The sequence below is a fragment of the Manduca sexta genome, chromosome 21, assembly GCF_014839805.1.
Source record: "Manduca sexta isolate Smith_Timp_Sample1 chromosome 21, JHU_Msex_v1.0, whole genome shotgun sequence".
NCBI lineage: Eukaryota > Metazoa > Arthropoda > Insecta > Lepidoptera > Sphingidae > Manduca > Manduca sexta.
The window spans coordinates 1,113,520-1,129,794 of record NC_051135.1 but is presented as its reverse complement, the minus strand read 5'-3'; the positions used below and the strand labels follow the sequence as shown (position 1 = coordinate 1,129,794).

The following is a 16,275-nucleotide window of genomic DNA, read 5'->3' as shown; positions in this document are numbered from 1 at the left end:
TGTTAAATGTAAATAGTATAGGTACAGTCAGCCACAAAAGGAGTTAACAAATTCAAATTTTCAAAATGGCCTTCAAACTTTGGAGGAGTCGCCTATATTTTTATTTTGAAGTTAACGTATGGTCAAATTTTACCACCCAATGTCGAAGCTTTGTATTTTCCTAGTAAGGATATTTATTGTATTATACTCAGGTAGGCGTACATTAATTAAGGTATATTGAAGAACATTGTGTCCTGATTCAAAAATCGTTTTTTCATCACTATAATATACAATAAAGGTTTAATTAATTTATATTTATTTTACAAAAAGAATTTATTTTACAAAAAGAAGAAATAATAGATTGAACTTAACTTGTAGGTGACTGTAAATACATCAAAATCTTAATTCCAGCATCTTAATACGTTCTAATAATACCATCAATAAAAAGAAGAAGAAGAATTCCATTAATAACATTATCAAGGATAACCTGCAACGAATACGTAATATATGGGCGTAGTAAACTGCAATACAAAATGTAGTTAGTTTGTTCGACACGTGGGACACGTACCACGCGTAAACAGTAATAAGCGAAGACAGAAATGGTGCATTCCTTTTAGTTAGACTAAATGGACTCGGACGCACCGAATTGTGACTTAGCTTCGGACCTCGGATCAGACAGATATAAACTGTAAATGTTAGTGTTAGTTTTCACTTCATTACTTTGTGGGTAATGTATAGGTTGGAGTAGATTGTTTTTCACGATAAGACCTGTTTATTTGGTTTATGGTTTTTCAATAAAAATTTTAAACTATGACCAATAGGAGCGGATCATCAATGAAAAAATTGTGAAAACGGAAAATTTTTGCGTTGCGTACGCTGCGTAAACGGTTAAAGTTACGCAACAAAGTATGACGGAATTGTTCCTCTTAAAAAGTTATTAAAAATATATTAAAAAACCAAGTTCCCTGCCACATCTGTCAACCTGTCTGAACATGATAAACTAAAAACTACCCAATGGATTTCGATGAAATTTGGTATGGAGATAGTTCGAGACCCTGGAAAGGAAATAGGCTACATTCTATCGTGGGAAAAATATGGAAGGTCTTTGATCCCAGATAACTCTCCTGCGGGCGAAGTCACGAGCAAAAGCCTGTATATTATAAATATAGAATTAGCTTCTAAAACTACCGTTTAGCGCGCCGTTTTGCTGTGAAAGCCTTAATATTTAGTTGAAAATACTTTCAAAATATGTAAGCTCTACCTTTGATGTTCCTTGTATATAAGTATATAGCGGTAATATTTCTTTTAATAATAGATCTCGTCGGAGTACCTCTGCCTAGACTCAGGAAAGGATGTACGGTTAAATTGAAAACACCCACAACGTGATTTAGACGTGTAGAGCTATAGCGGTGAATTATATTATGTAGGTAGGTACTTACCCATTAGCTTGATTATTTTATTTATAACTAATATTTAAGTATTGTAGTTAATGAGAGTATGAGATAGTTATTGAAGTTTCTTATTTTCACTTTGTTTTTTCTTTAAACCCCTATCAACATAAGCCCTCATATAAATTTGGTTTACAAAACAATTAAACGCGCTAGTGGTACGCCTGATGTCGAAGTCACGACTGCTCAAATTGAGCAAGACCTAATTTTATGTGGGTAACATTTTGTGACGCTCTTTGGTAACGCAAAAAAAGGGATTTGTAAAACAATTGAGCTGATCATTTAAATTTATTATATATAATCAAAAAGGTACAAAAGACTATACACTAATTACAGATAGAGAACATTGAAAGTGTTTAAAGTTTTAGTGATGCTTAATTGGATATTGGGCCTTTTAAACCCGGCAAAAAAATTACGCCTCGTCTGACACAGGGTACAATGTCCTTAAAACTCAGAAGACAGTGCATGGACATTTCTATTTGGCTTTAAAAATAGAAAAGGTGACGCGACACAACCACGGGAAAAACCACCTTATCAAACACGTCACTATTAGCGAATGACATTTATATTAATGTATACTTACGCATTAATTGTTGATATTAATTTAAAATCACGTGACGACAAAATCCCTTAAGGCGATACCTCAAGGTCCATTTTCATACATTTTGTTTCACCTTAAATTTCGTCATATTAAATTTTAAAGGCCGAAATATCCATGATTATTAATTATTTTTACGTTTTTCTTTCAACTGCGAGAACTAATCACTAACTAGACGTGAATTTAAATTCTTTACTTGCTAATACTTGTTTACTTACCCAGATTAAAGGTGAAACAAAATGTATGAAAATGGACCTTGAGGTATCGCCTTAAATACACAACGTAAATAAAACTCACCCGTCACTGGATTCGATTAGCGGCTTGTCCCGTCGCATTGGCACGTGATGCAATAGCGTGTCGCACGCAGCGTGACGCCTGACGCACGTGTCATTAGCCACAGAGAGCCACACAGCTTAACAGTGACGTGATTTAATTTATGCAACATTTCAGATTTTACATATGGTTGTGTAAATTGAAAATTACGATTTTAATATAATTTAATATAATCTGTATTAACTACGGGTTGAGATAACCGACATTTTTACTGTTTTTATGTTGAACTTCGTAATCATAATTTATTTATTGATAAGTCAATGTAAGTAGCTTGCCTAACGTCAATTTAGGACATAGTCTATCTGCGTGTCAAATTTTATCCAAATCCGTTCATTATTTTCTGCGATTACTTCTAATATTTTTAAAAACATTTGCATTTATAATATTAGTAAGATAAGAAGTAAGAAATAAATAAAATCGTTGAAAATAACTTAATTATCCAGAGCCAATAAATGGGTGTAAATTTATTTTCTTTTTTCTTTTACAAGTTCGATGTTATATATTTCCGGAATATTATGGAGCCTATATTTTAAGTTAAACCTCTGTCAATACATCAGTGGAAACTGCATTAAATACTATGCAGTAGTTTTTGCATAATTCTTGTACAAACATACTCTAAAAAAGGCGCCTTTATTAGTTTTTCTTCAATATCTCTAATGTACAGACATCGGCTTGTTACAATTTTATTATATGTAAAGATAACAGGGCACGAAGAGTAATTGAAACAAAATACGTAAGTATAAAGTCGCCTTTATATCTGTAAGTAACCTATTTCAGATTGTATTAGCTCCTAATGGGATTCTCATGTTATTCGAATACAGGTACTTATTGCACTGTATTTGTTATATACAAGGCTTTTAGTGCTACAGGTTTACTAAGATGTATGTGTTGGGTGATATATCGGGTAGATATACCTTATACTTAGCAACTAGGGTAAACTAAAAAGTTACCTTTCTTGTTGAAAATTAGGTATTGAATTCAATAAATATTGATATCATTGTTGTGATCTGATATATGGGGTCTGTTTTGAATGTGTTATATGTTTTCCATTATTTGAGGTTAGAAAATGAATTATCTGAGTTATTCATAAAAAGGTAAGTGATTAGCTACTATTTGTGATCGATGCAGATAGTGGCTCTCATATGGATTACGCGCGTCTTCAGACAATGGATGCTCATAACACTTAGTAATTACATTGGTTACAATGTTCCTGACAGTTTGGGGGACTGCCTCGGCGGCGTGGTTGTGCGTTTGTGGTAAGGTTTTGCCTCCGAGATCCAGGATCCGAATCCCGGGTCGGACACACTCGCCTAATAGAGACAATATCTTATTAGTAATATTTACATGAACTTAAGTACTATGTACTTACTACGTAGAGTACAAACTGGTTGATAAAAGCATTATCCTTAACGTTTAGTCAGACTAAAGCCAGTGTAACTATCGGACATAATAAGACTTAACATCTCATGTCACAGACGAGCGCAGTGGAATACCAAACAATACTTTGTCATTCAAGGTGTTGGATGGTGTTTCTGCTTTTTATGGGCGGTCGTATCGTTTACCATCAGACGAACGGCAAGCTAGTCTCGTCAAAGAAATAAAAAAAAAGCTAGTTCATAGTGTTTTTTTACTAAAAAAGCAAATCCTGCAGACGTCAAAGAGTATAACGAGAGAAGAGGCGCCGGTACGGACATAAATCATTCCGCTTGGACGGCCGACACCCACGACTAACGACCTATTAACCGGACAGATTGTGCGATACAATTAATTCGTTGTTCACGACACAATTAGCAAGTTTTGTGATGTTGGGGAATGTTGACGGATTATACAATTTTCGGACAATCTCATAATATCGTATTGTAAGAAGAAATGTGTTGGAAAAATTGTAGTGGTTTTTGTAGGACTCTACATTTGCTCTGTTCAATGTTCATGTCTTTCAAAGATAAAGAGTATGTCATGATTACTTACGATATATTCTATATTTCTACCTTAGAGTTTGAATTTGGCGCTTTTTCTTGGTATCTTGATATTATTTACTACATAAAACAATTTTAATAACAATTATTTATGTATGGAATAAATGTATGGTTAAATGGAGGATTACCGCTAGGTATTTTTTATACGTCGAAATTAAATTCCAATACAAATAGACATTGAATTTCATTGAAATTGGCAAAAAGTCCTTTTCCAGTTTATTAGTGAGCAAGTTAGGAGTAACACAAGCGGTGAAAACAAAATAAAAGTATGGACCAAAAAGCTAATTTTTCTTTTTAAGTGCAGTTTAACAGTTGCGCGGTTCACAAATAGTGGATGTTCACACCAATCCTCCTACCAACTTAGGTCTCGAGTGTATCTTTTAATGTTACCTAATAGGTACTTTGTTGAAAAACGCTTTCCTGTACTGCAATAAAGTTTTTTAGTACTTGTAACAGCGATTATATGGGTCATATTATATGAGTACTTAGATGCAAATAAACAGTTTTTTTTTAACTTCAGGATGCTCTATGTATACAATTGTGTATTCAGTTTAAAAGCAGGCCACTTAAACAGCTATAGTTCGGTAACGTTTTTATTTGCTGGAATACACTTACATTTTAAATGTACTGGGTTGTTACTAAGTTTGTTGCCGAATTCGGTCGGTAACTTTACACTTGATTACTTTATACTTACAAAGCAAATACTTAAGGCGAAGTTTATATTTTCGGTGCAACGCGAAACATAAATAGGCACCTAAGATTACGAAACACAACTGCCTTTTGCAGAAAATGTGCAACGGAGCGCCGGGGATTTTACCGGCGGCTGTCTAATTTAAATAGAACCGTGGCCTTACTTTTTGCATTGTTGTTGGTTGGGGTGTGTGCGAGGCTCGGGGGCTCTTGTTTACCTGGCCGGTGTGCAAGACCTGAGGACGCCAGAAGGGCCTCTTTGTCCGCGTCGCGAGGCACTGCGGAGGCCGTCGCTCATTTGCTGAAAGCCTCGCTTGAAGTGTCGTCAGAAATCCGGCCATTTTCGTTTCATTTTTGCATTTAAAAACGAGTTGCTTTGAAACTATTTTTCCTGCGTTCTCATTGCACTATTGTGTTGTTATCTGTTCAGTCTCTTTTGGAGTTTGTTCCATGTTTTTAAAAGGATTTTTATTACTTTTCTATTGAGATGTACGAATGGTATTGGCTCATTATTTAAGGTCAATAGTAACGTAATTTGCAGCCAGGAGAGATATTGTAGATTTTTACACCAATATACCAAAATTTCATTACTTCTGACATTGCACAAACTTGGAACAACATCATATCGTAATTTGTGAAACGCACCCTTGAATAAAATAGCAAAACGGTACAAAGTCTGCCCGAATTGTCTAAATAACAAACAGTACTTTCAAAATATCGAAATTAGCTCAGTATAAAATCCAAATACCTTTCCCGAGTGCTCATAATTAAACGGAATACCCGGTACACGCACAATAGCACATTCTTGTCATTTGCAGGAACCTATTTAGTATTGCAACGACAATCTCGGAAGTCCAGTAGAAATAAGGTTTGCCTTTCTCGTTATTTCCATAAGATTGCGTTGGGCCGCCCGCTGCGCTCTGTCGGATGCATGGCCGTCGGCAAGTGGACCTTTTTACGACACTCCAACGCCAGTTTTATACTTATCTGTTTCTTTATGAGCGGTAGCTTCACTCTAGTTTATTGCTATTTGACGACATCTATGAATATGTTTATGAGGACTATTTATTTCGTTGGTTATAACTAGAATCTAGAATCTATGGTGAGCTTGGAATTAATCTGGAATCGAATCTTCCTTTATTGCTAATAATGCCAGATTAATATCTGTTTACTTGTACAGCCAATATCAAAAGAAGAGTAACTTTTTTATTATTGATGACACGCTAAAATACCGCAACGATGAAAACACAAAAGACACACATAGAAAATTTGATTGGAGATCGATGTCAAATCTTTTGGTAAAGTTTTGCCACAATACTAATGGCAATAATGTTGCACAATTAGCATTGTGACCATGGTCACAATGATGCACTTAAAACTTCCATTTTGCAACAAGTTAAAAAAACGAACCTCAAACTACCACAGCCCTCATCCACCGAGCCCTAGTCCTGCGCATTTGACATTATAAAAAGGGAAACCTGTGGGATACACTTCAGTACTGTTCTCACCGGCTCACCGGCTATAAATCCTGACCAATCCCCGTGCCATGTCCGTTTTCTAGCTCATTACTCTTAATAAAGAAGCAAAAATGCGTGAGGCATTTATTTCAATTCTCGTCTTAGCTATCTTCGCACAGGCGAAATGCTCCGACATCGGCAAGGATGGATTCAACTATTATAAAGGTAATGTGTGGTGATATTTTGTAATTATTTTCTTATAATGGCATACCAGGGATTGCTGTTGTGACAACTAATGCCAACCCAACCAAGAAATAGTTCCATTTAATATTTACATTCAAAACTCTATAATATCACTATTTTCGCAAACGACCGCGCGGTCGGAGTGAGATTCAAGACGGGAATAAAATAAAACGACGGTTCACGATGGCCCATCGGTTCGGTGATTTGGGGCGGCAAATATGCTATCTCCTCCAAATACCTCGATCAATGGCCCTCAATACTTTTTTATGCATAAAGGAATAGCTATAATATCGACTGTCGAATATGTAGTTACAGTTACTGACAACCATATCGGTATTCGGGTCAATGTTTGAAACTTTTACATGGGTTGTTTTCCCGTTTTTAACACCTTGTTTTACTTTACTGTCTTTTATAAAAAATAGTTTTTGGAGTCCAGCTTATAACAACTTTTGAAATTAGTACACATCTATTTCAAATATTTCGTTTTTTTTCTTATACGAGTGACTCCACCGCACCTGATAAGTAGAGTAGGGTCCAGATAGTGTATCGACTGACCAGAGAGTATTCCTTGCCAGTCGACAAAATTATGCTGGCCTGTTTGAAAGGAGTGTTGAATCATTTACTTCCGTCCTTAGTTGACAGTTTCGTCTTGTAAGCCTACTAAAAAATATGAAATTGTCATTTCGTAAATTGAATTTAATTGTTACTTTAGTTGACTTATCATTATTTTTTTTACATCTATTTTAATGCAATATTGCAATATTTATATTTTTTACTCTATTTAATTGAACATATAGAGAGTTTACTCTATTTAATTGAACATATAGTAATTCTTTCTAATACAAAATAATTAGTAGGTATAATGCGAAGGATGAAATAATGAAACGAAACAGCTATGCCAATTAACGTGGTATGTTCACTTGAATATACTCGTGTGTGTACAAGAATATTAGTACCTCCAAAGGTATTGTTGGATTTCATTGTAGGTTAATTTTAATTAGAAAATTCACCTCGCAGCTCTCGTTAGCTATCATTTCCCGGCTAAAATAAAAGATGGACGCCTTTATTATGTTTTCAAAGACAGTCTTTCAACGCGCAATATGAAAGGGAGTTTGAAATAAAAATATTATATTTGTAATACCCTAATTTCTTTCGTTGGGTCAGGGGATGGAGATATTTATTACATGATGAAATTAAATTCTTTGTACATGTAATGAGTTTTTCGGTGATCTGATATTAGAATTGCTTTTTTGGACATAAATTTTAAAAATCCATCTTTATAAAAGCATACTTTACTAGTCTAAAAATATTTTTGAATAAACGTTTTGGTAGTAATTTAGTACAAACCTAACCATAAGTTATTTTTCTTATTTCAGATTATTTACGAGCGCGTTCAGATTTGCCGGAAGGGCCTGTGCCGGGAGAGCGAATGCTTTGTAAGTATATATTTTCTTTTATAGCGCTGGCTCACTATTACTAGGTCCGATGTTTACGTATGTTGCAAAAATAAGATTAAAAATTTGTATGTTGGTAAAAAAATTATGTCCGAATGTTCAAATCCCAAGGGCATACACACTAACTTTTAAATTATGTGTGTATTCTTTGTAAATTATCGCTTGCTTTTACGGTGGAGGAAAATCTCGTGAAACCTATATACCTTCTCTATACGGATTTTGTGGGTGTGTAAAGTCTAACAACCCGCACTAGTCCAGCGTGATGGACTAAGGCCTAATGCCTCTCGGTAGTTGAGGAGGCCAGTGCCATGCAGAAGGACAGTATATAATACAGGGCTAATATTAGTATTATTTAATAATAAAATTTTCAAAATAAAATTATTCACGATTCCCCTTTTATTTACCTTTCGAGACTATTGGAAATTTTCTCTGAAAAATACTTAAAATTATACGATATATAATTCAATTTGCACATCAAATATATATAAAAGAACCTTGTCATTGCATTAGCGATATCTTGATTCACTATTCGAAACAATAACGCTAGTACACAGGGTGTAATTACATCGAAAGACCAGGGCCCTTATTCTGTATGATAGTGTAAACGCGTAACGCGGCCGTGTCATGTTATCTTCGAGAAATGTGTGTGGAATGGTATTCTGTAAGCCAAATTTCTATAGTCCTAAACATGATGCGTTGTGTTACGTGCTTGTTACACACTGTCAAAATAACGCGCGGGATAGAGAATAAGGCCCCAGCTGTACCTGCCTCAGTTGTCGTGTTAGGTCATGTTTAGATTTGTTGAATAGGCACTATTATGATTTAAAAATACACAGATATCCAATGCCTTCAAAAGCGACCTTTACAAATTGTCGTGATAAACATGTAGTACGTTATTAATTTAATTGATGGATAATTTTTTTGACGATTGAAAATCAGCCCTAAGTACATTTAGATATGTGGTTTAATATCCAACACAATATTTACTGTTAACTCAACCGGAATGTACTGCCGGCACTCAAGGTAAGTACACTCATGGCCCTATATGATTTATTAACACATCAAACATAATTACGTGGGGCGCTAATGAAATCCCACGTGTCTAACTGAATAAATACCTGCTTATTCCATGCGTGATTTAACTAATACAACTAATAAATGTGTAGTGTTTTTATTGGAGCGAGGATTGTGCGGATTTAACTGTAAACGTTCGGTCTATTTTTCATACGATTTAGTAAAAAAAATACTAATTTGTTTGTAAAAGATTTTTATATGGGAATTAATTTCATATGTGTTATCTTATATTTATAAAATTTATCGAGTCCCAGAATTGGAAACTAAGATGACGCCGGCTCTGCATTATTTTTAAATGAAAATCATATTCTATGAAACATTTAGCTCAAGTAATTATGGAATAAGTACCTACAACCATAACTACCACGTTTACGTCACAGCATAAATATCTAATTAGCTAAACCCGTAAAGCGACCCTTAAACACCTTTTTCAATTAGTTTTTTAGTATGGACCGTACAACAAGAGGTTCTTGGGACGAATAAAATAGGTTTATTACTTCGGCTACTTTATTATTATGCCTTTGGGCAAACCCGATATCTATTACGTCTAAAGATTTGTTTACTTACCTGAAAGAAAGAATTTATGGTTCACTTAAAATTATATTTATAAAGATTTATTTAAGGTCGAATAAAATATTTTATAGACGTTATAATTTTGGTTGAATAGTTTTATAGTTGTTTTGTATAGTCTTTAGTTATACATTACCTTTTCTTGCCAGGATTACCTTAGTGCATGGACGTTTGATGTATCTTTAGATAACAGTTTCCTTTCTCTGAATTCATCAGTTAGATGACAGTTTGTTTTCTCCGAATTAATCAGTGCTAGGGAATTTAGACGATTGTTATATTTAATATTATACCTATTGTTACCAGAGATATTATTAAGTAGTTACATAATATTATGTCCTTTATAGATTTTTACCGGACTCCGCTCCAGCTGTATCCTAGTTTACTGCCAGCTTTGGAGCAAGAATATAAGAAGAGAACTGTCAACGCGTTTAAAAGTAAGTACATACCCGTATTGTTAGACTTAAATAAGACGTATGGCCAATTTTACAGAGGATATTGTTGAAGCATTACTTTATTTTCCTTTATACATAGAAAATAAAAGACTTGTGAAACCACTTTGGTTGATCATACGCGAGATTTATTGAATTTCTACGGGTGTTAAACAATTAAACTATTGTTTAAATATTAAAATATTGTATAACATAAATACTTTTTTTTTCTAATCTGCCATTTTAATATAAAACGTGCATCCCACATAAATAAAAAACCATTCGAAAATTGCTATCGTCTTTATAAACTTTTAGTAGAGTCATCTTTAAATTCGTATTGCATATATTTTCAACCATACGTGAGATATTCGATTTAGGTAGCGGTACCACACTTCATGCATCATTGGTTAGCCTAATACCTTTATAGAAGAATTATTATTATATCTAAAGGAAGGAAGTTAACGGAAAAGGTAGAGTACGTGAGATAGAGCGGCGAAGGCTTTCAGTCACTTGAAAATATTGTAACAATACTATATTGTATTTAGGAAAAAACGAAGAATACCTTATTTTTCATTTGTCAATAACATAAATTGAGAATAGGTCATTTAAATGGGGCAGATTTGCATATAAAATTTGATTGTTCCTTGAATATGGAATAGTATTGCTCTTTTCAAGTACCTATGATTAAAGAATTTTCTAAAAAAATAATTATGTATCAATAATATATATCATATCTGTTTATATACTACATTTGGTGCTAGGTAATTTACACCCTATTGAATAGCTTTCTTAAACCATTTATTTCTCTACACACACATAAATACACCAAAAAAAAGAAAGAAAAAAAAACACACACACACACACAGTTAACAATACCAGGCACACAACGGATTCTTTGCATGATGTGTGGAGAAGGGATACCAGCTCAGTAGTTTCTTAAGAAGATATTTATCTGCACCTGAAATAAAGACTTTATGTCATTGTATTGAATTATAAATTTATTTACAGATCACATGTTAAACAAAGAGCTATGGACCGACGGGGAAATGCCAGGAAAAAGAAGTTCCAAAACCGGCCTAGCATTATTGATGCAGAATAAACAACCCTATTATATGTAAGTTGGAATTCTACCGTGAACAAAACTGTCTAGAGTCTAGACCAATTTCTAAGAATATAATTTTAGTAAGAATCTAAAGATAAAATCATTATAACAAGCATTTTCTGTCTAATTTCGCATTTGATAAAGAAGTAGATTTTTACAGTAATATAATATAAATTGTTAAGTGTTGCTCACGGCTTCGCCTGCGTGAGTTTTTCCCGTAACTAAAGTTCTTACATGATTGTTGCGATACAATATATCGCCATTGTTAGTCGCCAGCAAGATTAAAAAATGAAATTATTTTCCACGATTGGAAATTACCGGGATAAAGTACTCTGTTAATCCAGAATATAATCTATTCGTGTGCCAATTTTATCCAAATCCGTTCAGTGGTTACGGCGTTTACTTCCTACATAGATCTAAGCATTTTTTTTTTATAAATATTCACATTGAAAACAGTAATAAGATGAAATAATTTTCTAATAAATTATTTTTCTTATTTTACGCTTGTCTAGTAATACATGATACTAACTAATTTTATAGAGTGTTATAAGCCTTAATTTTGTAGTAAGCTTAAAATGATAATTTAAATCGGTTAAGCTCTTTGTATCAAAAAATAAACAAAAATCTTTATGTTTTCGTAACGTGCTGACAATGTCAAACATATTTCAACATCACAGACCAATACTCAAATAATTATACACACGAATGTGAAGCCCTGCCATTTGTTTTCACAAATTACTGTATGCCTTATTTAATAAAATCCAATCAGTCAAAACATTCATTCGTTTCAGGGACGTAAATCATTATTGCCTGTTCGGCAAATAGGGGACCCTGCTTTAGGTAATGTTTAAATCCTTTAGGGATGGCGCACCTTTTGTCTTTTCTGTGATTATTTTCACCCGTTACATATATTGCATGCTGTTTAAAGGGGATAAAGTTAAGGGGCGAAAAGAAATGAAAGGTACATCAGTTTTTTTAAAGTAGTTAAAAATATTTAAAGACAAATCCCCGGCTCACTATTAAAAGGTCCAATGTAAGTTTTTATTTATGTTGGCAAAATGGAATTAATTTTTTTTATGTTATTGAATAATAAAAAAAGGAATAATTTATTGTGGCATTTATTTATCTTTCGTGACTTGCATATTTTCTTTACTGAAAAAATCATAGAATCATGTGATATATAATTCAATGTGTACATAAAATGTAACAATAGAACCATGTAATAGTGAGCCAGTGAAATGTTCCATGTAGTCTTATCAATAAGCTTTATATAATAATTAAAACAGTTCCTTTTATAACGTCAAACTTAATTTCGTACCATCCCTTGAGTTCTTTTCACCCCTTAGCTTTTCAACAAATATTTATTTATTGGGAATATTTAACCAATATTTAACATTTTTTTCAAATACCAAAGGTTCGCTATTCCTGAATTGTCATTATATTTGTACTTTATTCACAATATTTTTTTTTGTTACAGCATTGAAAGACCTTCGGGAAATGTTGAAGTATCTTAAGTATAAATTGGCTTATTCATTTAAATAATATCTGTTGATGTATATCTTGTTTTATTAAATATCATAAACATTTACCTCATATTAATAAGGTTATATATTGTGTTGTTAATCGACTGGCGATGTTGGATTATATCATGTAAAATAATAAAATAACATATACAATAATCTTTTTTTTATTACATTAAAATTTCCTTGTTGATTACACATTTGAATTGCCTAAGCTTTAGGTAAGATATAAGAGACATTGATATTGAAAATAAGGTTCAAATTTGCATGACAACAAAATATACAAATGTCTTTTGTGGGACTAAAACTCGCGACATCTAGTTTCTTACTACGTCTACTAAACTACTGAGTCCATAAAATATACGGTGCGGTAATTTCGACGTAAACTGACGTTTCTAACTTTCTAGTGAACGATACCAAAATAACCTGTAAAAATTTGGATATCATTGGAAATACTTTAAAATATAATCATTATTACATTACGATTCTTATAATATTTTGTTTCGCATCTATAGAATTTATATTATTTGTACACAATATTTTTTGTTTAATCCCCTTCTAGGCTTAGGCCTGCCCCAAAATTCTAAATCTAGATCTAATTAGCAAAAAAACGCGATCCAAAACTTTACGATCGCAAACTTGTATCGACACTACCGCCCCTGTGCTTTTCTTATATTATCAAACTTTACGAAACTCCGTACAGAATTCCATATTCAACTATAAAAGAAAATTATGTTTAGTACACAGCCATTCGCCTGCTCGCTTATGCATTCAGACTCTAAGACAATGTTGTAAAGTTTAGAGAGCGTTGTGTAGTTCCTTGGAGTTAAGCGGAATGAGCGCGAACACTATTTGATTTCAGTTGGATTGAAAATTTCCCTCGCAGTACCTTAGATGCTAGTTTGCATGCCAAGTGGCTTGATGTACGGTATCGATTCGGGATACTTTATATTCTACACCTTATAAAATGGGTTGAATTATGCAGGAATTTTATTATGCTACTACTTTAAGCTAATAAACTGAATATTACGATTTTATTCACGTGTTGTTATTGTTCTGATATTAACATTAGTGCTTAAGTTTTTATTATTTTACTAATACTACAGATCTGTGTTGCCTGAAATAAAGAATTTATTATTATTGGATACTATTTGTGCTGTTCGGTTTCGCCGTCTGAAAGACCTTTTGGGAATAGTCCAAATGTCTATCTGCGTGGTAAATTGTAAACGAATTTGATCAACGATTATTGCGTCCAAACATTTGAACGTCTTCACAAACTGTCACATATATATCAGTGGAGGTCATTCCAGAAAGTTCTTCTAATCCTGGTGTATTAAAACAGAAAGGCATAATATGCATCAACGATCAGTAGAAATGAAAACTGTAACCAAGTTGTGAGGCGGTGCGCACCTAATCAGTTCGGATGGCGTAATATTGAGAGTGCTCGGTTACCAGATATCCGTAATTTCATCCCGTGAGATCTTTCCCAGGCCCCGTCAGAATCCATTTGTTTGTAATTTACTTATTTATTTTGGTTTTAGGGCCCAATGATGAAATAAAATTATGAAAAAAGAAAATATATTAGAATAAAAACAATACAGTACTTACTTAATTGTGCTTAGGTGTAATAATACTTGACAGAAGCATCGCGTCTGCATTATTTTAAGTAAGTAAGGGTGTGTACACACTCACGCCTTTTAACCCCAAAGGGGTAGGTAGAGGCGAAACTAGTATACCTACTTTTCGCCGTGTGTATTCCGCGCATGATCTGACGGAGGCGAGAACAGATTCAATGGGTCTTGGTAAATTACCTATAGTCATTTTATTAATGTATAATGAAAACGTCTTCAATCATTTTAATAAACGTAGTACCAATGTACAGAACCACAGCCGAAATAGATTTAACGGCACCTTATTTTCTACGGAAAAAGAAATTAATATATCCAAGATAATGTCTTGCAAATTGTTTACGGTATGGTTTCTCTCGCCCGTCCAACCTTTGCGTAACTAACACAAATGGTTGGTGAAATTTAGATACACGATTATTGGCCGCCGAAGAAAATAATATAATTGTTTACTGCTTTCTGCTTAGATAAACTCAGTATTCTATTTTATGTAATAAAAATATTTATTGTAACTGTCTTAGGATTGTTACTTGGCATCTAATTAAATGTTTACGCGTATTGTTGACAAACATCGCAGGTCGTGAAACAATCGGCTATTCAATTATTATTATTTAAATTGCGTTGTTCTTGTTTCTTATATGTATTAGGTATTATTTATTAGCACAAAAATCATGTATATTGTATACATGTAATTAAACAAAATTATCACATTTAATTACTTAGATTTAAATAATTTTCTAGTGAAATTAATAAAGTATATGAGTGGCGTGGAAACTTCGCCGTCATGACGACTTCCCAAACCGGCCGGCTGTTCTCAAATTTATTATATCTAATTAATTATTGCGGTTAAGTATAACGCAGATGGAACTTGTTCCAAATTACTCGACTTTCTTTTCAACTCGAATGAAATAATTATACTTCGATAACTTACAAATGGTACGGTGAGAGTTGTCTGTCTTAAGTAAATAGGGCTTGCGTTCAGTGTCTTTATTAAGGAGAATAACGGAAAAGTGGCATTCGGGAACGCCGCTCACGTTCTTAGTATTAATTTTGGGTTTATTGAATAATACGTGAGCTACATAGGGAATCTGTACACTATTCTTGATGGCGGTTCCGAAAAATTGCGTCCACTCAAGTAAATTGGTTCACTTATTACTAATAAAGGTGTATTACAACCTGCAATATTCTAATAAGTTTCCAAATATGATAATAGATTTTCTTATGTTATAGTTTTGTGTGTTGATACGAATGTTAAGAGTTAAGACGTATGACTTGTAATCCGCGTTTTATAGCAACAGCCGTAGTAGCAATTATACCCAGAATTTGGAATTACAAAGATTTCGTGATGCATCTCTGTCTCGTATGTTCGTAACACTGAGATTCCATCTTATAAATTATGCTAACCACCATTTTTACATTTTTACTGGCATATTGACACTGAAATCCCAACGCAACAGTTTTTTTTGTTAACAGTTTTTGAATACTGGTGCTTGACGGCAGAATCTGGCATATAATGCTAAACTATCAAGTTCAAGTATTCCGAAGGCACTTAAGGGGGTTAGGGGATCTATGGTTTACTTAATTTCGATGACAATGGGTACGAGGGGAGCGGTCTGAACAGTGATTTGGTCAGCGATACTTATTAAATTATTTTTTGATAAATAAATAAAAAAATAAAGAAATTTATACAGATTTTGTGAACATTGTACCTTCCTATGCTTACGTAAGCATAGGTTAGGGGGTAAGATCTTTCCTAACTTTTGGTAACAAGAGGGGTT

General features: G+C 33.4%; 1 protein-coding gene across 2 annotated transcripts; it reads left to right on the top strand.

Moving 5' to 3' along the window:
- Nucleotides 1-6,537: 6,537 nt before the first annotated feature.
- Nucleotides 6,538-12,998, top strand: LOC115447733. Of its 2 annotated transcripts, XM_030174951.1 has the most exons (6): nt 6,538-6,706; nt 8,101-8,160; nt 10,167-10,256; nt 11,259-11,364; nt 12,144-12,192; nt 12,830-12,998. In XM_030174951.1, the coding sequence occupies exons 1-5, from the start codon at nt 6,613-6,615 to the stop codon at nt 12,175-12,177; spliced, it is 384 nt and encodes a 127-aa protein (XP_030030811.1). In that variant the 5' UTR covers nt 6,538-6,612; the 3' UTR covers nt 12,178-12,192; nt 12,830-12,998. The 2 variants fall into 2 exon arrangements, with proteins under 2 accessions (XP_030030811.1, XP_030030805.1); XM_030174945.1 differs by lacking the exon at nt 12,144-12,192.
- Nucleotides 12,999-16,275: the final 3,277 nt, after the last annotated feature.

Bases quoted from the DNA above. Each gene is read 5' to 3' on its own strand.
- LOC115447733 (XM_030174945.1), top strand. From the start codon at position 6,613: ATGCGTGAGGCATTTATTTCAATTCTCGTCTTAGCTATCTTCGCACAG. The intron at 8,161-10,166 runs GTAAGTATATAT...TGTCCTTTATAG, and splicing joins GCCGGGAGAGCGAATGCTTT to ATTTTTACCGGACTCCGCTC. The intron at 11,365-12,829 runs GTAAGTTGGAAT...TTTTTGTTACAG, and splicing joins AATAAACAACCCTATTATAT to CATTGAAAGACCTTCGGGAA.